The following is a 24940-nucleotide window of genomic DNA, read 5'->3' as shown; positions in this document are numbered from 1 at the left end:
ATGCTCTGACCCAGTCGTCTGGCCATAACAATTTGACCCTTGTCAAAGTCGCTTATATCTTTACTCCTGCCCATTTCTCCTGCATCCAACATGTCAACTTCAAGAACTGACTGTTCACTTGCTGCCTAATATATCCCACCCCTTGACAGGTGCCATTGTAACAAGATAATCAATGTTATTCACTTCCCCTGTCAGTGGTCAGACTCATCGGTGTATACCTCAGGCGGCATCGTGCAGAATCTAGGGGTCAGGATTGGAGATCTTGTGTGTGTGTGTGTGTGTGTGTGTGTGTGTGTGTGTGTGTGTGTGTGTGTGTGTGTGTGTGTGTGTGTGTGTGTGTGTGTGTGTGTGTGTGTGTGTGTGTGTGTGAGTGTGTGTGTGTGTGTTGTGTGTGTGTGTGTGTGTGTGTGTGTGAGTGTGTGTGTGTGAGATAGTGTTAGTGTGCGGGGATCGCTGGATGGCACGCTGTGTTTAACATAGAAACATAGAAAATAGGTGCAGTAGGAGGCCATTTGGCCCTTCGAGCCAGAACCGCCATTCATGGAGATCATGGCTGATCATCCATAATCAGTAACCCGTGCCTGCCTTCTCCCCATATCCCTTGATTCTGCTAGCCCCTAGAGCTCTATCTAACTCTCTTTTAAATCCATCCAGTGAATTGGCCTCCACTGCCCTCTGTGGCAGAGAATTCCACAAATTCTCAACTCTCTGGGTGAAAAAGTTTCTTCTCACCTCAGTTTTAAATGGCCTCCCCTTTATTCTTAGTTCTTCGGTTTACCTCCCACACTCCAAAGACGTGCAGGTTTGTATGTTAATTGGCTTGGTATAAGTGTAAATTGTCCCTAGCGTGTGTAGGATAGTGTTAACTAAAAGTTTCTTCTCGCCTCATGTGTTTTAAATGTCCTCCCCCCCCTTATTCTTAGACTGTGTGGCCCCCTGGTTCTGGACGCCCCCAACTAAACTAAACTAAGCCGAACTAAAACCACCGCTCTTTGTTGACACGCACTCCAATCATTTCGCTTATTCAGTGTTTACTGAATTCTACGGAGTGCTGAGCAACACATTGTGACTGTTATTACCAACAAATAAATCGGGCGCAGTCTGCAGGTTTGGGGCAGTTGTGCTGACTGTGTGAGCCTGTGGAAGTTTCTGTGCCTGTTTTGTGAAGGCACTTTATTAATCCGCGTGTGCAGTGAAACGCTCCATCCATCCACAATTAATTTACTGACAATGCAATGGAAAAGAGCTGGAAGGCCGGACAAAGGTGGGGGAGTGTGTGTGTCCTGTTGCTCGCCACTGCCTGGAAATGTATTTATTCCAGCAGGAAGGTGTCGGCTGGCCCTTCAAATACCGTTGGTGCGTTGCAGCAGAGGGAGGACTTCCCAATGCATCCGCTCTGATCCACAGTCTTGCCATCGGGTGCGGAGAGAGAGAGAGAGAGAGAGAGAGAGAGAGAGCTGACCTCACCCTCAGAATGGCCGAGCCTCTCGACTCTTGGGAGGCGGGCGAGGCGAGAGATGGGAGACCGGACGTGCCCAGAGCTCGGGGCAGCAAGGACGTGTCCACCAGCAGCTGCCTGCAGAGCGTGGAAGAGTTCAACGTGCGCTTCAGCAGATACATCAACCGCACACGCACCTTTGACCAGAGAGGCACCTCGCTGGGGAGGCAGCTGGAGAGCTTGCGGCAGGTCAAAGAGCTCTCGGGTCTGGAGGAGGTGTTCGGCCAGCAGATCAAGCAGAACCAGCAGAGGATCTGGGACCTCCACGATGAACTGAACTGTCTGGAGCAGGAGCTGAAGGAGGCACAGAAAGCCCTGGATGACTATCGCACCGGGTAAGTGTTGTGATATTGCAGGGACTACTTTGTTGTATCACAAGGACTACTTTAGATCACAAGGACAACTTTAGATAGTTCCTCTGTCCCTCCCGTCCCCTCCTCCTTCCCAGATCTCCCTCTATCTTCCTGTCTCCACCTATATCCTTCCTTTGTCCCGCCCCCCTGACATCAGTCTGAAGAAGGGTCTCGACCCGAAACGTCACCCATTCCTTCTCTCCCAAGATGCTGCCTGACCTGCTGAGTTACTCCAGCATTTTGTGACTAAAAACCTTCGATTTGTACCAGCATCTGCAGTTATCTTCTTATACAAGGACTACTTTGTTTGCCTGTGTAGTAACGTCTATTTAAGAGAATGAGGTGATTAGGCGGCCACTCTGGTTCCAGGTGGCCACGGAATAAACAGCCTGGATTTAAGCTCCAGCATGATAACCTTTTAAACACGTGTACTTGTGGTCCGTCCAGAGTCACAACAAAGGTACAACAGGTACCGGACCACGAAGCACAACATGGAGGCAGCGGTTTGGAGGTTAGCCTAGAAAGGTACAGGAAAGCCCCAAGCTAAAAGGTTAACAAGAAAAAAAATGGAGCCCTAAAGGAAAAAAAGAAGTTTCCAGCTCGGTGAGGGACGCTAGGATTGCAACTCGACAGGGCCATTATATGTAGGTATAATTACCTGATCGGATCACGAAGTAGAACAGTAAGGATTCGCTAATGCAGGAGTGGTGCACAGGAGTCAGCCACACAAACTCTACGGGTGGAGCAGCGGTAGAGTTGCCGCCTCGCAGTGCTAGAGACCCGGGTTCCACCCTGTTTCAGTTTCTGTTTCTGTTTTCTACTACACAACCGCCAATGGCTGGTCTATCTCCTGCAGGTCTCGCTCGCGTGGGTACTGGTTGCAAAAGGGTTATTTAGATTTTTATGTGGGCAAGTTTGGTAAGACGATCCATGTCCAAGTTGTCGAGCTGTGACTTGAACAGTTGACAAGGTTGGTGCACACATCTGGTGGTGTCAGGAAGGATGTTCCAGTCTGGGATAGTCAGTCCATGGATAGAGTGACTGTAGGCAGCCATTTTTGTTTGCTCTAATTCTAGTATAAATGAAGTGCCCTGAGGACTGTCTTGTGACTTTCTGGGTGTGGGATTGAATGAAGTGAGATATGTTACTGGGGATGATGCCATGAGTCTCTTTGTACAATAGACAATAGACAATAGGTGCTGGAGGAGGCCATTCGGCCCTTCGAGCAGGCACCGCCATTCAATGTGATCATGGCTGATCATTCTCAATCAGTACCCCGTTCCTGCCTTCTCCCCATACCCCCTGAATCCGCTACCCTTAAGAGCTCTATCTAGCTCTCTCTTGAATGCATTCAGAGACTTTGTCTCCACTGCCTTCTGAGGCAGAGAATTCCACAGATTCACAACTCTCTGACTGAAAAAGTTTTTCCTCATCACCGTTCTAAATGGCCGACCCCTTATTCTTAAACCGTGGCCCCTGGTTCTGGACTCCCCCAACATTGGGAACATGTTTCCTGCCTCTAACGTGTCCAACCCCTTAATAATCTTATACGTTTCGATAAGATCCCCTCTCCTCCTTCTAAATTCCAGTGTATACAAGCCTAGTCGCTCCAGTCTTTCAACATATGAACTTTGTCTCTGGAACTGACACTGGACTTTGTCTCTGGAACTAACATGTTGCAACGCTGAGAACTATATCCTGCACTCTGTATCTTCCTCTTTGCTCTACCTATTGTACTTGAGTTTGCCTTGAGGGGCAGGAACGGGGTACTGATTGAGAATGATCAGCCATGATCACATTGAATGGCGGTGCTGGCTCGAAGGGCCGAATGGCCTCCTCCTGCACCTATTGTCTTTTGTCTATTGTCAGCAATGGGGTAGAGGTGAATCGGACAGCACCCTAGCTTATGGAAGGAGTGTTCAGAAGCCTGATAACAGAGGGGAAGAAGCTGATCCTGAGTCTGGTGGTGCGCGATTTCAAACTTCTGCACCTTCTGCCCGACGGGAGCGGGGAGAAGATGGTTGCGTTTTCGAGGCAGCGTGAAGTGTAGATGGAATCAATGGTGGGGAGTGTTGCAGAAAGAAGCCTTGCAAAGGGACATGTATCAATCTGAAGAAGGGTCCTGACTCGAAACGTTTTCTATCCATGTCCTCCAGAGATCAGTTCAGTTTAATTTATTCAGTTTAGTTCAGTTCAGTTCAGTTTAGTTGTGATGGTTCACGTGTACCGAGGTACAGTGAAAAGCTTTTGTTGCACCTCTAACCAGTCAGCAGAAAGACAATACGTGATTACAATCGAGCTATTCACAGTGTACTGATACATGATAAGGGAATAACGTTTAGTGCAAGGTAAAGCCAGCAAAGCCCGATCAAGGATAGTCCGAGGGTCACCAATGAGGTAGATAGTAGTTCAGCACTGCTCTCTGGTTGTGGTGGGATGGTTCAGTTGTCTGACAACAGCCGGGAAGAAACTGTCCCTGAACCTGGAGGTGTGCGTTTTCACACTTCTGTACCTCTTGCCCGATGGGAGAGGGGAGAAGAGGGAGTGGCCGGGGTGAGACTGGTCCTTGATGATGCTGCTGGCCTTGCCGAGGCAGCGTGAGGTGTAGATGGAGTCGATGGAAGGGAGGTTGGTTTGTGTGATGGTCTGGGCTGCGTCCACAATTCCCTGCAATTTCTTGTGGTCTTGGACGGAGCTGTTCCCAAACCGAGCTGCAACGCATCCTGATGAAATGCCTTCTACGGCGCATCTGTAGAAGTTGGTGAGAGTTGTAGGTGGACATGCCGAACTTCCTAAGGAAGACGCTGCCTGGCCCACTGAGTTGCTCCAGCACTGCGTGTTCTTGACCTGAAACATGAACTCCTGTTCTCTCTCTGCGGACTATGCACTGATCCCATGACAATGGGGGTGTTTCCAGCACTTACTGTTTTTATTACTAATAAGAGTCAGTTGCACAAAAAAAAGAAAGAAAATAAATTCAGTTTGGTTTGTAGAACGGTTTTACACCCCAGGGCTTCAAAGAAAGAGGCAAAACCAAAATATTATTCAGATATGATTAATGGCAGAAGTCAAACTCTGTCGACTTGTTGAAGTCACTATTGAAATAAATCCACATCATAGCCTAAAAGCAACAACTGGTGGTTTAAGACTAACTTTATCTCCCTACTGAACAGTTTGATTGAATTTTTATTGTTGCTTTAAATTCCCTTTAAGTTGAAAAATTAGTTCAAAGACATTTAATCAACGAGATTGAAGGGGACAATAAATAAGTTCTCAAGGTCTAGGATCATTAATCAGACTTTACTAGACTATCTTGCGCTAAATGTTATCCCCCTTATCCTGTATCCATCCGTACACTGTGGACAGCCTGATTAGTTTTAGTTTAGCTTAGAGATACAGCGCGGAAACAGGCCCTTTCGGCCCACCGGGTCCGCACCGACCAGCGATCCCCGCACATTAACACTATCCTACACCCACTAGGGACAATTTTTAACATTTACCAAGCCAATTAATCTACAAACCTGTACGTCTTTGGAGTGTGGGAGGAAACCGAAGATCTCGGAGAAAACCCGCGGAGGTCACGGGGAGAACGTACAAACTCCGTACAGACAGCGCCCGTAGTCAGGATCGAACCCGGGTCTCCGGCGCTGCGGGGCAGCAACTCTACCGCTGCGCCACCGTGCACAATTGTATGCACATTGAGAGAGGGGAGATCAAGAAATCGTTGTTGATAGTTGATGTAAATTAATCTCAGACTTTAAGTTGGGACCTTCAACGTATGTGTAAGGACACACTTGTGCGTTAAAAATGTGGCAGAATTATCAACATTTCTGCAAATGGTGCTTGGTGCTCAGTCAATTATTAATTTCAGTGGTTGAAAGGCTTCTTTGATATCACGTGTACTAAGAGAGTACAGTGAACTACTTTTTTTGTATGCAGGAGAAACTGGAACTGCAGATTAGAGTGGTTTAGTGTAGAGATATAGCGCAGAAACAGCGCAGAAAGAGGTCCTTCGGCAGTTGTACAGGGCCCTAGTGCGACCGCACCTGGAGTACTGTGTGCAGTTTTGGTCTCCAAATTTGAGGAAGGATATTCTTGCTATTGAGGGCGTGCAGCGTAGGTTTATTAGGTTAATTCCCGGAATGGCCGGACAGTCGTATGTTGAAAGACTGGAGCGACTAGCTTTGTATACACTGGAATTTAGAAGGATGAGAGGGGATCTTATCGAAACGTATAAAATTATTAAGGGGTTGCACACGTTAGAGGCAGGAAACATGTTCCCAATGTTGGGGGAGTCCAGAACCAGGGGCCACAGTTTAAGAATAAGGGGTAGGCCATTTAGAACTGAGATGAGGAAAAACTTTTTCAGTCAGAGAGTTGTGAATCTGTGGAATTCTCTGCCTCAGAAGGCAGTGGAGGCCAATTCTCTGAATACATTCAAGAGAGAGCTAGATAGAGCTCTTAAGGATAGCGGAGTCAGGGGGTATGGGGAGAAGGCAGGAACGGGGTACTGATTGAGAATGATCAGCCATGATCACATTGAATGGCGGTGCTGGCTCGAAGGGCCGAATGGCCTTCTCCTGCACCTATTTTCTATTGTCTATTGTAACAGGCCCTTTGGCCCACCGAGTCTGTACTGACCAGCGATCGCCCCGTATACTTACACTATCCTACATACTAGGGACAATTTACAATCTTTACCGAAGCCAATCAACCTGCAAACCTGTCTGTCCTTTGGAGTGTGGGAGGAAACCGGAGCACCCGGAGAAAACCCGCGCAGGTCACGGGGAGAACGTACAAACTCCGTACAGACAGCACCCGTAGTCGGGATCGAACCCAGGAAATTGGCGTTTTAAGGCAGCAACTCTACAACTGTGTGACCTAAGACGTTGCCATCTTAGTGCAAAACACAGCGTGCTGGAGGAACCTGAAGGGCAGCATTGTTGGTGGGAATGGGCAGGCGGGATTTGTATGTAAAATGGCCATTTTAAGTACATTGTCGATGTAATCCTCTCTGTGCCTACATTAAACCAAACATAGGAAATGGTCTTACAAATGTTCCTCTGCTGTAGAACGTCACTAAAGAGTAATGGGAACAATTGATTACAGAGGAGGTAGTTGGGGCAGGGACTATCCCAACATTTAAGAAACGGTTGTACAGGTACATGGATAGGACAGGTTTGGAGGGATATGGGCCAAACGCGGGCAAGTGGGACCAGTGTAGATGGGCATGTTGGGCCGAAGGGCCTGTTTCCACACTGTATCACTCGCCAACTGATTTTGTACACGATGGTTAAAATGGAACATTCTTGAGTTCCTGTGGTTTTAGAAACATAGAAACACAGAAAATAGGTGCAGGAGTAGGCCATTCGGCCCTTCGAGCCTGTACGCACCGCCATTCAATATGATCATGGTTGATCATCCAACTCAGTATCCCGTACCTGCCTTCTCTCCATACCCCCTGATCCCTTTAGCCACAAGGGCCACATCTATATCCCTCTTAAATTGGCCTTCTCGATGGAGTTCTGTTTATTTATGTGTACCAGGGGTAAAACGACCTACGGTAGACACAAAATGCTGGAGTAACTCAGCGGGTCAGTCAGCATCTTGGGAGAGAAGGAATGGGTGACGTTTTTTGGGTCGGGAACCCTCCGATGACTGTGTGGGGCAGACGCTGTGCTTCTAACCTCTTATTCCTCCTTCCAGCTACAGGACGGAGTGCGAGCATCAAGAGAAGTTGCAGGACACTGTTGCGACCTTGGTGAAGGTGAGCCCGTTCACATTCGCACTTCACCGCCGTTATGCGCTCCAGCGTCCATGGTGATGCATGCGTCTTATCGAAACGTATACGATTATTAAGGGGTTGGACACGTTAGAGGCAGGAAACATGTTCCCAATGTTGGGGGAGTCCAGAACCAGGGGCCACAGTTTAAGAATAAGGGGGCAGGCCATTTAGAACTGAGATGAGGAAAAACTTTTTCAGTCAGAGAGTTGTGAATCTGTGGAATTCTCTGCCTCAGAAGGCAGTGGAGACCAATTCTCTGAATGCATTCAAGAGAGAGCTGGATAGAGCTCTTAAGGATAGCGGAGTCAGGGGGTATGGGGAGAAGGCAGAAACGGGGTACTGATTGAGAATGATCAGCCATGATCACATTGAATGGCGGTGCTGGCTCGAAGGGCCGAATGGCCTCCTCCTGCACCTATTGTCTATTGTCTGTGTCGAAAATGATTCTGAAACCAACCTTTACCTGCCTGCACACATAATCCCTATTCCTCCATTCCCTGCATATCCATGCGCTTGTCCATAAGTCTCTTAAATGCCACTATTGCATATGCCTGAACCACCACCCCTGGCAGCCGTTCCAGGTACCCACCACCCTCTGTAAAAATACTTGCCCCCTGCATCTATATACCAAAAGTCCCGTTTATTCGGGATGGGGGCGAGGGGAAGGAGGGGACCGGAGGAGAGTGGAGGGGGGGGGGGGGCTTTGGAGAGGGTGCTGCACCAATGCAGGAGAGGTTTGGCCCCAACGGGTCCACTTGGTTTAGTCTCTTTTAAACTTTGCCTCTCTCAGCTCAATTAGGCCATTTAGAACGGAGTCGAGGAAAAAGCTTTTCAGTCAGAGAGTTGTAAATCTGTGGAATTCTCTGCCTCAGAAGGCAGTGGAGGCCAATTCTCTGAATGCATTCAAGAGAGAGCTAGATAGAGCTCTTAAGGATAACGGAGTCAGGGTGTATGGGGAGAAGGCAGGAACGGGGTACTGATTGAGAATGATCAGCCATGATCACATTGAATGGCGGTGCTGGCTCGAAGGGCCGAATGGCCTCCTCCTGCACCTATTGTCTATTGTCACATCTACAACATCTGTCTATTGTCACATCTGCAACATCTTCACCGCGGTTATGCGCTCCAGCGTCCACGGTGATGCATGTGTCACATCTGCAACCGTGCAGTGAAATTATTGTTGCATTTATTACACACGAGGGCGCCGCCATTTTTGGCGGCATTTATTCAAAGTCCAAAGTCCAGTCGTCCCGCGCGCTCGATGCACTGGAGCGGTTCCCGCAAACCCACATCCCTCCACTCCCCTCCCCTCATATGACAGTCCTGCCATCCCGGGGATTAACCTGGTGAACCTACGCTGCACTGCCTCAATAGCAAGGACGTCCTGCCTCAACTTAGGAAGGGGGCGCCCCCTGCAGCCGACCTTGAATATCGCTGGGGCATTAACCCGGCCCACCCTCCGACCGGGTAAGGCAACACCTGTCCCTTCACCTCCCCCCTCAACTCCATCCAAGGACTCAAACAGTCTTTCCAGGTGAGACAGAGGTTCACCTGCACCTCCTCCAACCTCATCTATTGCATCCGCTGCTCCAGATGTCAACTTATTTACATCGGCGAAACCAAGCACAGGCTCGGCGATCGCTTCGCTCAACACCTGCGCTCGGTCCGCATTGACCAATCTGATCTTCCGGTGGCTGAGCACTTCAACTCCCCCTCCCATTCCCAGTCTGACCTTTCTGTCATGGGCCTCCTCCAGTGCCATAGTGAGGCCCACCGGAAATTGGAGGTACAGCACCTCATATTTCGCCTGGGCAGCTTGCAGCCCAGTGGTATGAACATCGACTTCTCCAACTTTAGATAGCTCCTCTGTCCCTCTCTTCCCCTCCCCTTCCCAGATCTCCCTCTATCTTCCTGTCTCCACTGACATCAGTCTGAAGAAGGGTCTCGACCCGAAACGTCACCCATTCCTTCTCTCCTGAGATGCTGCCTGACCTGCTGAGTTACTCCATCATTTTGTGAATAAATACCTTCGATTTGTACCAGCATCTGCAGTTATTGTCTCCTACCGGCCCTTGCTCCTCTCGCCCCACACCTCCAGGCTCCCTCCCGGTCCGGCCGACCAACGAGCCGAAGACCATGATATGAGTATTGATAGCATGACCAGGACCTTAGGCACATGGCCAATGATTGGTTGCTCTGGGGAAAGATGACACGGTCGGTGTCCATTTATATTTGTTTGTTTGTCTGTTCACAAACAAACAAACAAACACCGTGCTGTGGCATGGTGGCGCAGCGGTAGAGTTGCTGCCTTACAGCGAATGCAGCGCTGGAGACTCAGGTTCGATCCTGACTATGGGCGCCGTCTGTACGGAGTTTGTACGTTCTCCCCGTGACCTGCGTGGGTTTTCTCCGAGATCTTCGGTTTCCTCCCACACTCCAAAGACGTGCAGGTATGTAGGTTAATTGGCTGGGCAAATGTAAAAATTGTACCTAGTGTGTGTAGGATAGTGTTAGTGTGCGGGGATCGCTGGGCGGCGCGGACTCGGTGGGCCGAAGGGCCTGTTTCCGCACTGTATCTCTAAATCTAAAAAATCATTATTGTCACGTGCACCGAGCTCCAGTGAAAGGCTTTCGTTTGGCAATCTATCCAGTCCAAAAAAAAAGACGATAAATGAATGCTGTCAAGAGAGGCAAGAGGAGTCAGAGTATTTTATTGTCATATGTCCCAGATAGAACAATGATAGTCCTACTTGCTTGCAGAACAACATAATAGGTAAACAAAGTACACAAGCCACCCGGAGTGCAGAAATAAAGAATGCAAAACAGAGTGCAAAGATTTCACATAAAGTCCATTTGAAGAAAGTTCAACATCTCCCCCTTCTGTCGTGGGACAGACTGAGACTGACTCCCTTCCCCCATCTCCCCCCTCCCCCCTCCACCCCAATCCTTTCCACTCGTCACTTTAATTTCATGTTTCATGTATTTTGTGTTTTTATGACTTTTGGCAGATCAATTTCCCTCCTGGGATAAATACAGTTTAGTTTAGAGATACAGCGCGGAAACAGGCCCTTTCGGCCCACCGGGTCCGCGCCGACCAGCGATCCCCGCACACTAACACTATCCTACACACACTAGGGACAATTTTTACATTTACACCAAGCCAATTAACCTACAAACCTGCACGTCTTTGGAGTGTGGGGGGAAACCGAAGATCTTGGAGAAAACCAACGCAGGTCACGGGGAGAACGTGCAAACTCTGTACTGACAGCACCCGTAGTCGGGATCGAACACGGGTCTCCGGCGCTGCATTCGCTGAAAGGCGGCAACTCTACCGCCGCCCGTTCTATCAAACCGTATTGTTTCCAAGTGAAGGAACTTTGGTTCCATGCGATATATCCCATCATATCAGTCTGAAGAAGGGTCCCGACCCAAAACGCCACCCATTCCTTCTCTCCTGAGATGCTGCCTGACTTGCTGAGTTACTCCAGCACTTTGTGAATAAATACCTTAGATTTGTACCAGCATCTGCAGTCATTTTCCTACACTACTCTATCACTTGAGATAATGTCCCCTATCTCTGAAATCATGAGCTTTTGGAAGCACCCTTCCCGTGTTTTTATTGTCTAATCCTGTTTGAGTTTTACAGTCTACAACTTGTAATTGGTCAGTGTGAGGCCTGTTTATCACTGTCATGAATGAACCTTCACGTCTATGCAAAATGTCACGAAGGTCTGACCTTCCCCACAGGACACCAACGAAGCCTTGTTGAAGAACCTGGAGCTCCAGGTCCGTACGCAGTTCCTGCAGGAAGACATCGACACCACCAAAGAGAGAAACATGAAGGTACGTCCCATGTAATCAATCTTCCAGCAATCACTTGTTCCCGCCCGGTGTCGGTAAGCAACGCCAAACTGCTGGTGGAACTCAACGAGTCAGGCAGTAGACAGTAGGGTCCGAAGAAGTAGTCTCGCCCCGAAATGTCACTTGCCCCTATTCTCCAGAGATGCTGTCTGACCCACAACTCTCTGACTGAAAAGGTTTTTCCTCATCTCCGTGCTAAATGGCCTACCCCTTATTCTTAAACTGTGGCCCCTGGTTCTGGACTCCCCCAACATCGGGAACATGTTTCCTGCCTCTAACGTGTCCAATCCCTTAATAATCTTATATGTTTCAATAACATCCCCTCTCATCCTTCTAAATTCCGGAGTATACACATTTTGTGTCTATCTTCGCTGTAAAGCAGCATCTGCAGTTCCTTCTATTTTTCCATTGTTACCTGGCTGGAATACTCGAGAGTAGACCTCAGTTTCCCTGTGTGCCTTCGGGTCCCCTTGATTCTGAATTTAGAGTCTTAGAGTCATGGAGTGACACAGTGTGGAAACAGGCCCTTCGGCCCAACTCGCCCACACCGGCCAACAATGTCTCAGCTACCCTAGTCCCACCTGCCTGCGCTTGGTCCATAACCCTCCAAACCTGTCCTATCCATGTACCTGCCTAACTGTTTCTTAACAGATTCAACAGAGCTTTATTTGTCATTCGGTACCAAGGTACCGAACGAAACTACATAGCAGTCACACACAAAAAGAACACAAGACACATGACCCCAACACAAACATCCATCACAGTGACTCCAAACACCCCCTCACTGTGATGGAGGCAACAAAACTCTCTTCCCCACGCCCACGGACAGACAGCTCGTCCCCCGACCGACCCCGCACAGTCCCCGCAAGGGGATGGAAGTCCCTGCGGCCGAGCCGCACCGGGCAATGTTAAGTCCAGCGGCCGAGCCGCACCAGCGATGAAAAGTCCCGCGGCCGAGCCGCGCCGGGCGATGTTAGGCCCCGCGGCCGAGCCGCACCGGGCACTGTTAGGTCCAGTGGCCGAGCCGCACCAGGGATGTTAGGCCCCGCGGCCGAGCCGCACCGGGCGATGGAAGGCTCCGCGGCCAAGCCGCACCGGGCACTGTTAAGTCCAGCGGCCGAGCCGCACCAGGCGATGTTAGGCCCCACGGCCGAGCCGCGCCGGGCGATGGAAGGCTCCGCGGCCAAGCCGCACCGGGCACTGTTAAGTCCAGCGGCCGAGCCGCACCGGGCGATGTTAGGTCCCGCGGCCGAGCCGCACCCCGTGCCGTGAGGAAGATACCTAAAAGAGAAAGGTTTCCCCCACCCCCCCCACCCACACCACCATCCGCCCACACATACACAACCAAAAAAAAAACATCCCAACACCGACACACAACAAAAAAAAAAGGAAAAAAGACGAACAGACTGCTAGCGAGCCGCAAACGATGGGATAGTCCCAGCCTCAACTACCTCCTCTGGCAGCTTGTTCCATACACCCACCACCCTCTGTGTGGAAAAGTTACCCCTCGGATTCCTATTAAATCATTTCCCCTTCACCTTAAACCTATGTCCTCTGGTCCTCGATTCCCCTACTCTGGGTAAAAGACTCTGTGCATCTACCCGATCTATTCCTCCCATGATTTTGTACATCTCTATAAGATCTCCCCTCATCCTCCTGCGCTCCATGGAATAGAGACCCAGCCTGCACAACCTCTCCCTGTAGCTCACACCCTCTAGTCCTGGCAACATCCTCGTAAATCTTCTCTGAACCCTTTCATGTTTTCTGATGTTTTTTTAATGAAAGATGTATAAGAAACCAAAAACAGCATTTGATCTGAGCCCACTTAGAAATTTGTAATTCTTCTGTAGGACGTTCTTGCAAAAGTTGTGAGCAGCTGAGTCATGAAGGATTGATGTTGACACTTTATCCTTAGGCAAAATAAATCCTGGAATAGCAAACCAACGAGACAGAATGAGGGCATTCATCTTATTGTGCCTGGATCCTTGCTGGCTGGCAAATGAACATCCACTGCTCCTGCTAGGGAGAATTTTACCAAAGCTAATTTGTCCTATTTCCACACCTTACACTTTCTTATCTATGAATCTCCCTCTCCCCTGACATCAGACTGAAGAAGGGTCTCGACCAGAAAGGTCACCCATTCCTTCTCTCCAGAGATGCTGCCTGACCCGCTGAGTTACTCCAGCATTTTGTGTCTATCTTCGGGTTAAACCAGCATCTGCAGTTCCTTCTTATGCAACCTACAAACCTGCACATCTTTGAAGTGTGTGGGGAAACCGGAGCACCCGGAGAAAATGTCAGACGAAGGGCCCCAATCGGAAACGTTTCCAGAGTGTGGTCTCCAGAGACGCTGCCTGGCTCACTGAGTTACGCCAGCACTTTGTGTCTATGTTTGGTATAAACCAGGATCCGCCGATCTTTGCTTCTGGAGATTCTGGATAGGTGACGTTTCAGGTCGGGACCCTTCTTCAGACTCATTACCCGATGGACTGAGAGTACGTACATGCCTGCTGTAGACATCAACTCTAATTAGTCTATCACAATGTCCTGTCCCAATCCTGATTAGATAGAAAGGAATAATGTTATAAGACGATAATTCAAACGGGCTGAAAATTGAGATGATATTTAAATCTTTTGGGGAAGGGGGGAGGGGGATGGAGGGAGGGAGGGAGAGGGGTGAGGGGGTCAGGAGGGGAGGGGGGAGGAGAGGGTGCTGTATCAATGCAGGAGAGGTTTGGGCCCAGCGGGTCCTCTTGGTCTAGTTTATTCTAAATTCTGAAATTTGTGGAATGAAACATCATTCTTGTTTGGAGAAGCAACGTGATCCTGAAATTCGACAAGATTCTTTTTTTCTAAAGGTCAAGAATGAGAATTTCTATATTTTCTTAATTCTTCCACAATGTTTCTACACCATGGGTTCCTCCAACTGAGACTGACCCCCCCCCCCCCCCCCCCCCCCCATCCCCACCACTCCCCCTTCCCAATCTTTGAACAAGAGGTCACAGTTTAAGGATAAGGGGGAAGTCTTTTAGGACCGAGATGAGAAAGTGTTTTTCACACAGAGAGTGGTGAATCTGTGGAATTCTCTGCCACAGAAGGTAGTTGAGGCCAGTTCATTGGCTATATTTAAGAGGGAGTTAGATGTGGCCCTTGTGGCTAAAGGGATCAGGGGGTATGGAGAGAAGGCAGGTACAGGTTACTGAGTTGGATGATCAGCCATGATCATATTGAATGGCGGTGCAGGCTCGAAGGGCCGAATGGCCTACTCCTGCACCTATTTTCTATGTTTCTATGTTTGCACGCCCCCAGTCCTTTCCATTCGACACTTTAATGTCATGTTTCGTGTATCTTGTTGTGTTTTATGACTGTCGGCAGATCAATTTCCCTCCTGGGATAAATAAAGTTCCACCGTATCGTGTCGTATTGTTGAAATTTCAGTCCTGAGACTATTTCAGGCCAAGTGCGTTTCACGTTCTGATCCATTTCTCCGGTCTTCTCTCTCCACAGAATCTGTCTGAGATTCAGAGTTACATGGATGTCCTCAAGCAAGTCCACCAGCCCACCAGTCGCGACACCCCGATGCCGTTAAGCTATGAGGTAACCTGCATTGCCTGTGGAGCGGAAGGAAATGATCTTTGTGCCTTTCCCAACATGCCATTCGTAATCTCCAATGTTTAAAAAATATCATGTGTTGGTTTGATGTCGGGTACACGGATAGGAAAGGTTTCGGAAGGATAAGGGACAAACGCGGGAGGTAGGACTAATGTCAAGTCAAGTCAAGTCAATTTTATTTGTATAATGTAGATGGAGCTTGGTCAGCATAAGACATTGGAGCAGAATTAGGCCATTCAGCCCATCGAGTCTACTCCTCCATTCACTATGCTATTGAGGGCGTGCAGCGTAGGTTTACTAGGTTAATTCCCGGAATGGCGGGACTGTCATATGTGGAAAGACTGGAGCGACTAGGCTTGTGTACACTGGAATTTAGAAGGATGAGAGGGGATCTTATCGAAACGTATAAGATTATTAAGGGGTTGGACACGTTAGAGGCAGGAAACATGTTCCCAATGTTGGGGGAGTCCAGAACCAGGGGCCACAGTTTAAGAATAAGGGGTAGGCCATTTAGATCGGAGATGAGGAAAAACTTTTTCAGTCAGAGAGTTGTGAATCTGTGGAATTCTCTGCCTCAGAAGGCAGTGGAGGCCAATTTTCTGAATGCATTCAAGAGAGAGCTGGATAGAGCTCTTAAGGATAGCGGAGTCAGGGGGTATGGGGAGAAGGCAGGAACGGGGTACTGATTGAGAATGATCGGCCATGATCAGATTGAATGGTGGTGCTGGCTCGAAGGGCCGAATGGCCTCCTCCTGCACCTATTGTCTATTGTCTATTGTCTATGGCTGATCTATTTATCCCTCAAGCCCATTCTCATGCCCTCTCTCCTTTCTACCCCCTTCCTACTCAAGAACCTATCAATCTCTGCCTTATAAATACCTAATGTCTTGTTAGGTATTCCACAGCCGTCTAGTTTAGTTTAGTTTAGTGTAGTTTAGCTTAGTTTAGAGATACAGCGAGGTTACAGGCCATTGCGGCCCACCGGGTCCGTGCCGACCAGTGATCCCCGCACACTTAACACTATCCTATACCCACCGGTGACAATTTTCACATTTACCAAGCCAATATATCTACAAAGCTGTACGTCTTTGGAGTGTGGGAGGAAACCGAAGATCTCGGAGAAAAAACCCACGCAGGTCATGGGTAGAACGTACAAACTCCGTACAGACGGCGCCCGTAGTCGGGATCGAACCCAGGTCCCCGGCGCTGCATTCGCTGTAAGGCAGCAAATCTACCGCTGTGCCACCGTGACCGCCCAATAGCAGTGAATTCCTCAACCTCAGCACCCATAGGCACGTTTGGCCGAAGGACCTGTTTCTGTGCTGTATGACTCTGTCAGAGGAGTCCATCTTCTCGGAGATCTTGTCAGAGAAGATTAGCCCCTTTGATGGATCATCTCTCAGATGAGGGTGGAGCAGGAGTGCAAGAAGAGTGGAGTTTAACTCTGCAGCTCCCTCCCCAGACGCTGCCTGACCCGCCGAGCGCATCTACCATCTTCTGTTTATCCCTCTTTTTTAGCAATGTGTGGAAATTTTTTGGGGGGATATGGGCCAGACGCAGGCAGGTGGGACTAGTGTAGATGGGGCATGTTGGTCGGCGTGGGCAAGTTGGGCCGAAGGGCCTGTTTCCATGCTGGTATGATTCTACGACACAATGACTATGTGGCCCCAGTTAGTAACGGAGACGGGACATAAAATTAAGGCCATTGAAACAGTATGTAAAGTATATCTAGAAAACCTGGGTTAAACTTGATAAGCTAAACATTGGAACGAAGGAACTCTCTGCAAATCCACGCCGACCACCTTTCCCCACACGGTGACACTATTCCACACACACACCAGGGACAATTTACAATTTTACCAAACCAATGCACCTACAAACCCACAATAGACAATAGACAATAGGTGCAGGAGTAGGCCATTCGATCATTCTCAATCAGTACCCCGTTCCTGCCTTCTCCCCATACCCCCTGACTCCGCTATCCTTAAGAGCTCTATCTAGCTCTCTCTTGAATGCATTCAGAGAATTGGCCTCCACTGCCTTCTGAGGCAGAGAATTCCACAGATTCACAACTCTCTGACTGAAAAAGTTTTTCCTCATCTCCGTTCTAAATGGCCTACCCATTATTCTTAAACTGTGACCCCCGGTTCTGGACTCCCCCAACATTGGGAACATGTTTCCTGCCTCTAACGTGCCCAACCCCTTAATAATCTTATATGTTTCGATAAGATCCCCTCTCATCCTTCTAAATTCCAGTGTATACAAGCCTAGTCGCCCCAGGTCACATCCACAATCAGGCAGGCACGGGTTACTGATTGTGGATGATCAGCCATGATCACAATGAATGGCGGTACTGGCTGGAAGGGCCAAATGCCCTCCTCCTGCACCTATGCTCTATGTTTCTATGTCTTTGGAGTGTGGGAGGAAACCACTGTGCCACTGTGCTGCCCCTTGCACAAGCAACTCATGCACATTGAACAGGCCAGCACAGGAACAGGCCCTTCAGCACACAATGCCTTCACCCACATAATGCCAAGGTGAACTAATCTCATCTGCCTGCACATTAGGTTTAGGTTTATTATTATCATGTGTACCGAGGTACAGTGACAAACGTCATTTTGTAAGCGATCCAAATTTCCAGCAATCCAGATTTACCATCAATGTATACAATAGTACAGTCGTCCGAGAGGGGGAGATACAGAGTTCAATTAAATGAACTATATCCCTCCGTTCACTCCATGTCCAAACGCCTATCCAAAAGCCTCTTAAACACCACTATCATATCTGCCTCCACCACCGAGAGCGGTCACGGTGGCGCAGCGGTAGAGTTGCTGCCTTACAGCGAATGCAGCGCCTGAGACTCAGGTTCCATCCCGACTACGGGCGCCGTCTGTACGGAGTTTGTACGTTCCCCCCGTGACCCGCGTGGGTTTTCTCCGAGATCTTCGGTTTCCTCCCACACTCCAAAGACGCGCAGGTTTGTAGGCTAATTGGCTTGGTGTAAATGTAAAAATTGTCCCTAGTGGGTGTAGGATAGTGTTAGTGTGTGGGGATCGCTGGTCGGCGCGGACCCGTTGGGCCGAAGGGCCTGTTTCTACGCTGTATCTCTGAACTAAACTAAACTAAACTAAACTAAACTAAACTAAACTAAACTAAACTAAACTACCCCTGGCAGCATGTTCCAGGCACCCACCACCCTCTGTGTAACAAAACATCTTTAAACTTTTAAGACATTCCTTAAAACCTGCCTGTTTGACTGGTCTTGCACCTCTATGCATGATATCTCCCTGAAGTCTATGTTTCAAATTTTGTTTGATAATGCCCTTCCAAAAAGGCATTTGAAATTTTTATTGCAGTAATATTGCTGTTTGACCACAGTTTCTGGTGAATGTGCAATGTAGCTGTGTTTTTGGACTGTGCACTAGATGGCGCTAAACTACCTTGGGCACAAGTACATTATCGAAAAAAGCCTGGTCATTTTTATTACTATTTAATTTCTTTTTATTATTCTTCCTTGGCTATTTGTCTCAATGTGTGTGCGTGTCAGCCAGTAAATGTGTAAGTGACTCAAGACTCAATACCCATTAAAGCTGATATTCGAGGATTAATTTTTTATTATTGTTCTTGAAAGATTAGCTCCTCTGCCTTCTTAAAAATATAACGTCAAATGGCAAAGAGGACGCATATAACCATATAACAACTACAGCACGGAAACAGGCCCGTTCGGCCCCACCAGTCCACGCCGACCACTCTCCCTGACCTAGTCTCATTTACCTGCACTCAGACCATAACCCTCCAATCCCCTCTTATCCATATACCTATCCAATTTACTCTTAAATAATAAAATCGAGCCTGCCTCCACCACTTCCACCGGAAGCCCATTCCATACAGCCACCACCCTCTGAGTAAAGAAGTTACCCCTCATGTTACCCCTAAACTTTTGTCCCTCAATTCTGAAGCTATGTCCCCTTGTTGGAATCTTCCCCACTCTCAAAGGGAAAAGCCTACCCACGTCAACTCTGTCCGTCCCTCTCAAAAATTTTAAAACCTCTATCAAATCCCCCCTCAACCTTCTACGCTCCAAAGAATAAAGACCCAACCTGTTCAACCTCTCTCTGTAGCTTAAGTGCTGAAACCCAGGCAACCCAGGCATAGCGTAGAGTTGCTGCATCACAGTGGCAGGGACCCGGGTTCCATCCCGACTACAGGTGCTGTCTGTACGGAGTTTGTACGTTCTCCCTGTGACCACGTGGGTTTTCTCCGGGTGCTCCGGTTTCCTCCCACACTCCAAAGACGTGCAGGTTTGGAGGTTAATTGGCTTGTGTAAATTGCAAATTGTCCCTAGAATCACCCTGATTCTGGCCTCTCTCCACTGGCTCCCAGTACAGTACAGAATCAACTTCAAGCTCCTCCTATTCACATACAAAGCCCTAAACAGGCCTTCCCACCCTATATCAAAAATCTTCTAACCCACCACTCTATCTCCAGGTCCCTCAGGTCGGCCGACTTGGGGCTACTGACTATCCCGCGATCTAGGCTTAAGCTCAGGGGTGACCGCGCTTTTGCGGTTGCAGCTCCTAGACTGTGGAACAGCATCCCTCTCCCCATCAGAACTGCCCCCTCCATCGACTCCTTTAAGTCCAGGCTCAAAACCTATTTCTACTCCCTAGCGTTTGTGGCCCTCTGAGGGGGCGCTGTGAACTGTTTATGTATGTGCTGTTATGTTTGTGGCCATTGTATGTTCGTTTCTTAGTACCTGAATTGATGTACAGCACTTTGGTCAACGTGGGTTGTTTTTTAAATGTGCTATACAAATAAAATTGACTTGACTTGACTAGTGTGTAGCATAGTGCTAGTGGAGGGAATGGTCACTGGTCAGCGTGGACTCGATGGGCCAAAGGGCCTGTTTCCATGCTGTATCTCTAAAGTCTAAATTGTATCGAGCTCTCCTCTGTTACCTTGCAGAATTTAGTTTTGTTCAATAGACAATAGACAATAGACAATAGACAATAGGTGCAGGAGGAGGCCATTCGGCCCTTCGAGCCAGCTCCGCCATTCAATGTGATCATGGCTGATCATTCTCAATCAGTACCCCGTTCCTGCCTTCTCCCCATACCCCCTGACTCCGCTATCCTTAAGAGCTCTATCTAGCTCCATCTTGAATGCATTCAGGGAATTGGCCTCCACTGCCTTCTGAGGCAGAGAATTCCACAGATTCACAACTCTCTGACTGAAAAAGTTTTTCCTCATCTCAGTTCTAAATGGCCTACCCCTTATTCTTAAACTGTGGCCCCTTGTTCTGGACTCCCCCAACATTGGGAACATGTTTCCTGCCTCTAACGTGTCCAACCCCTTAATAATCTTATACGTTTCGATAAGGTCTCCTCTCATCCTTCTAAATTCCAGTGTGTACAAGCCTAGTCGCTCCAGTCTTTCAACATATGAGAGATACACCGTGGAAAAAGACCCTTTGACCCAATGAGTCCGCGACTAACCAGCGATCACCCTGTGCACTAGCTCTATCCGACACACTGGCGACAATTTACACAGGCCAATTAATCTACAAACACGTTCTTGGGAATGTGGGAGGAAACCGGAGCGCCCGGGGAAAACACACAAGGTCACGGGAAAAAGGTGACCGTGTGTGATGTGAAATTAATCGTCTACGTATAAAATTATAAAAGGACTGGACAAGCAGGATGCAGGAAAAATGTTCCCAATGTTGGGCGAGTCCAGAACCAGGACACACACACAGTCTAAGGATAAAGGCGAGGCCATTTAAAACTGAGGTGAGGAGAAACTTTTTCACCCAGAGAGTCGTGAATTTGTGGAATTCTCTGCCACAGAGGGCAGTGGAGGCCGATTCATTGGGTGAATTTAAAAGAGAGTTGGATAGAGCTCGAGGGGCTAGTGGAATCAAGGGATATGTGGAGAAGGCAGGCACGGGTTACTGATTGTGGATGATCAGCCATGATCGCAATGAATGGCGGTGCTGGCTCGAAGGGCCAAATGGCTTCTTCCTGCACCTGTTTTCTATGTATGTAACGTACAAACTACGTACGGACAGCACCAGTGGTCAGGATGGAACCCGGGTCTCTGGCGCTGTGAGGCAGCAACTCTACCGCTGCGCCACCGTGCAAGCCTCTGTGTAATTATTTCACAAAATGCTGGAGTAACTCAGCAGATCAGGCAGCATCTCAGGAGAGAAGGAACGGGTGGCGCTTCGGGTCGAGACCCTTCTTCAGACTGAAGGGTCTCGACCAGAAATGTCACCCATCCCTTCTCTCCTGAGATGCTGCCTGACCCGCTGAGTTACTCCAGCATTTTGTGAAATAAATTCCTTCGATTTGTACCAGCATCTGCAGTTATTTTCTTACGTCCTCTGTGTAACGATTGTGCAAATTCCACATAACTCGTTCAAATCGCTCGGCAGACTGTCAGAAAGCTGTTCATCTCACATCAGTTTGCTCTGGGCGTCCGTTCCAACATATTTTATTATGAAAGAGGAAAAGAATACTCTTCAATATTGTTTTTGTTCCATACATGAAGATTAAATGCATTCTCTGCCATTAAATGGCATCTGGATTTCATTTTATAATCATGTAAAGGTCACTACTGCAGTGTTATTTAAAATCTGACTTCTGTGTCCAATGATAGAAAAAACCTTATTAAAAGGTTAATTCCCGGAATGGCGGGACTATCATATGTTGAAAGACTGGAGCGACTAGGCTTGTGTACACTGGAATTTAGAAGGATGAGAGGAGATCTTATCGAAACGTATAAGATTATTAAGGGGTTGGACACGTTAGAGGCAGGAAACATGTTCCCAATGTTGGGGGAGTCCAGAACCAGGGGCCATAGTTTAAGAATAGGGGGTAGGCCATTTAGAACGGAGATGAGGAAAAACTTTTTCAGTCAGAGAGTTGTAAATCTGTGGAATTCTCTGCCTCAGAAGGCAGTGGAGGCCAATTCTCTGAATGCATTCAAGAGAGAACTAGATAGAGCTCTTAAGGATAGCGGAGTCAGGGGGTATGGGGAGAAGGCAGGAACGGGATACTGATTGAGAATGATCGGCCATGATCACATTGAATGCTGGTGCTGGCTCGAAGGGCCGAATGGCCTACTCCTGCACCTATTGTCTATTGTCTATTGTCTATTGTCTAAAAGCATAAAAGAGATTAGTTAGGGCTGAGACTGCACATCAAATTTAGTTCATGTTCATAAGTTATAGGACCATTCGGCCCATCAAGTCTACTCCGCCATTCAATCATGGCTGATTTATCTCTCCCTCTCAACCCCACTCTCCTGCCTTCTCCCCATAACCCCTGACACCCATACTGATCAAGAATCTATCTATCCCTGCCTTAAAAATATCCGTTGACTTGGCCTCCACAGCCTTCTGTGACGATGAATTCCACAGATTCACCACCCTCTGACTAAAGGAATTCCTCCTCATCTCCTTCCTATAGGAATGTACATTAATTCTGAGGCTGTGACCTCTAGTCCTAGACTCTCCCACTAGTGGAAACATCCTCTCCACATCCACTCTATCCGAGCCTTTCACTATTCTGTACGTTTCAATGAGGTCCCCCCTCATTCTTCTAAACTCCAGCGAGTACGGGCCCAATGCCGACAAACGCTCATCATAGCTTAACCCACTCATTCCTGGGATCATTCTTGTAAACCTCCTCTGGGTCCTCTCTGGAGCATCAGATATGGTGCTCAAAATTGCTCACAATACTCCAAATGCGGCCTGACCAGCGCCTTACAGAGCCTCAGCATTACAGCCCTGTTTTTGTGTACAAGCTCTCTTGAAATAAATGCCGAGGCTGTGCCTCTCTGGTCCAAGACGCTGCTCCCACTGATTTGTACTCTCTGTCACCACTTCCCTGCAGAATTTATTTCTGCCACATTTATAATGAGGTAAGGACAATACAAAAGTTGATGATATAATAGGTCACACACAATTGTGAAACGAACAGACCATTGGAGCAGATAACTGGTACACTTGGTCAGATCAATTCCTTCAGCTGCTATAGCTGTCAATAGTCGTCAACATTACCTTCCTCAGTAAAGAGCAGTGTTGTATCAATAGACAATAGGTGCAGGAGGAGGCCATTCGGCCCTTCGAGCCTGCACCGCCATTCAATGTGATCATGGCTGATCATTCTCAATCAGTACCCCTTTCCTGCCTTCTCCCCATACCCCCTGACTCCGCTATCCTTAAGAGCTCTATCTAGCTCTCTTTTGAATGCATTCAGAGAATTGGCCTCCACTGCCTTCTGAGGCAGAGAACTCCACAGATTCACAACTCTCTGACTGAAAAAGTTTTTCCTCATCTCAGTTCTAAATGGCCTATCGACACATAACATGTTGGTAGAGTTGCTGCCTCACAGCGCCGGAGACCCAGGTTCAATCCTGACCACAGGTGCTGTCTGTACAGAGTTTGTACGTTCTCCCCGTAACCCGCGTGGGTTTTATCCGAGATCTCCGGTTTCCTCCCACACTCCAAAGACGTGCAGGTTTGTAGGTTAATTGGCTTGGTATGAATGTAAATTGTCCCTAGCGGGTGTAGGATAGTTTTAGTGTGCGTGGATCGCTAGTTGGCATGGACTCGGTGGGCCGAAGGGCCTGCAGTATTTCCATGCTGCATCTAAACTGAACTAAACTAAAGTAAACTAAACAATGAAACAAGCTGGAGAGAGAGATTTCCACAGGTTCATCACTATCTAAGTGAATGAATGAATGAATGAATGAATGAATGAATAAGTTTATTGGCCAAGTATGTGCACATACAAGGAATGTGCCTTGGTGCTCCGCTCGCAAGTAACAAAACGTAAACAATTAAGAATAAAGCCTAAAACATTGTTGTTCGTCCTTCGGGTTGGAAGATGACCATGACTTCACTTTCAGTTGGAGGATTGGTGACTGTGTGTCCGGAAGTGACTGGTGAGGCCAATCCGGGCCCGGAAGGCAGGCCCACACGTAGGACACAAGTGGATGGGTGCTGCAGTGGATGTGAAGGTAGCCCAGGCCTTGCGCGCGGTGCGTTTCCTCTGGGCCTCTGCAGTGCGTCTGTTCTCTGCTGCACGGGCTCCTGTGGTGAGCTTGCTACGCCAGGTTGGATGGTCCAGAGCAAGAGACTCCCAAGGTTGATGTCCAAGTCCAAGGCTGAGGTTGATGTCCAAGTCTTTGAGGGACACTTTGAGGCAGCCCTTAAACCGTTTCTTCTGTCCTCCTACTGAGCGCTTGCCCTGACACAGTTCTCCATACAGAAGCTGTTTTGGCAGTCGACTCTTGGGCATTCTGACGACATGGCCTGCCCATCTGGCTTGGGCTTTCCGTAGGAGGGTGTGGACGCTGGGGATTCCGGCCCGTTCCAACACCTCTGTGTCGGGATAAAACATTAAAACATTAACAATACAACATTATGGTTTAAACATGTGAGTGAATTAAGAGCACAGAGCAAAAAGAGACCACAGACGTTTGGTTATTGAGTAGCTACTACTCACGGTGAAGGGACTTTGGTTCCGGCGACATATCTCATCACATGGTCTCATTACTAGATTACTAGATGACTAATCTAAACTAAAGTGTGGATGGTATCAATCCAAAGGCTGGCAGCATGGTGTTCAGTGAACAATCTGGTCCTGAACTCCTCCAAAACAAAGGAACTTATAATTGACTTTAGAAAAACCAGTGGAGATTACGACCCACTCTACATCAATGGGGTCTGTGTGGAAAGGGTACCAGCTTTCAGGTTCCTGGGTACGCACATCGCAGAGGATCTTACCTGGTCTACCAACACCATCACCACAGTAAAGGCACAGC

At 48.3% G+C, this 24940-nt stretch overlaps 1 protein-coding gene across 1 annotated transcript in view; it reads left to right on the top strand.

Annotated features, from left to right (window-relative positions):
- Nucleotides 1–1410: 1410 nt before the first annotated feature.
- bfsp1 (beaded filament structural protein 1) overlaps nucleotides 1411–24940 on the top strand; it is a 32802-nt gene continuing 9272 nt past the window's right edge. Inside the window, exons 1-4 of the mRNA XM_078405946.1 lie at nucleotides 1411–1833; nucleotides 7558–7618; nucleotides 11384–11479; nucleotides 15005–15094. Of these exons, the coding sequence (XP_078262072.1) occupies nucleotides 1475–1833; nucleotides 7558–7618; nucleotides 11384–11479; nucleotides 15005–15094 (606 nt within the window). The 5' untranslated portion in view covers nucleotides 1411–1474. The remainder of the gene's footprint in view (nucleotides 1834–7557; nucleotides 7619–11383; nucleotides 11480–15004; nucleotides 15095–24940) is intronic.

The sequence above is a fragment of the Rhinoraja longicauda genome, chromosome 9 (genome assembly GCF_053455715.1).
Source record: "Rhinoraja longicauda isolate Sanriku21f chromosome 9, sRhiLon1.1, whole genome shotgun sequence".
Lineage (NCBI taxonomy): Eukaryota > Metazoa > Chordata > Chondrichthyes > Rajiformes > Arhynchobatidae > Rhinoraja > Rhinoraja longicauda.
The sequence above is the reverse complement of the archived record's forward strand: the minus strand, read 5'-3'. Positions and strand labels throughout refer to the sequence as shown.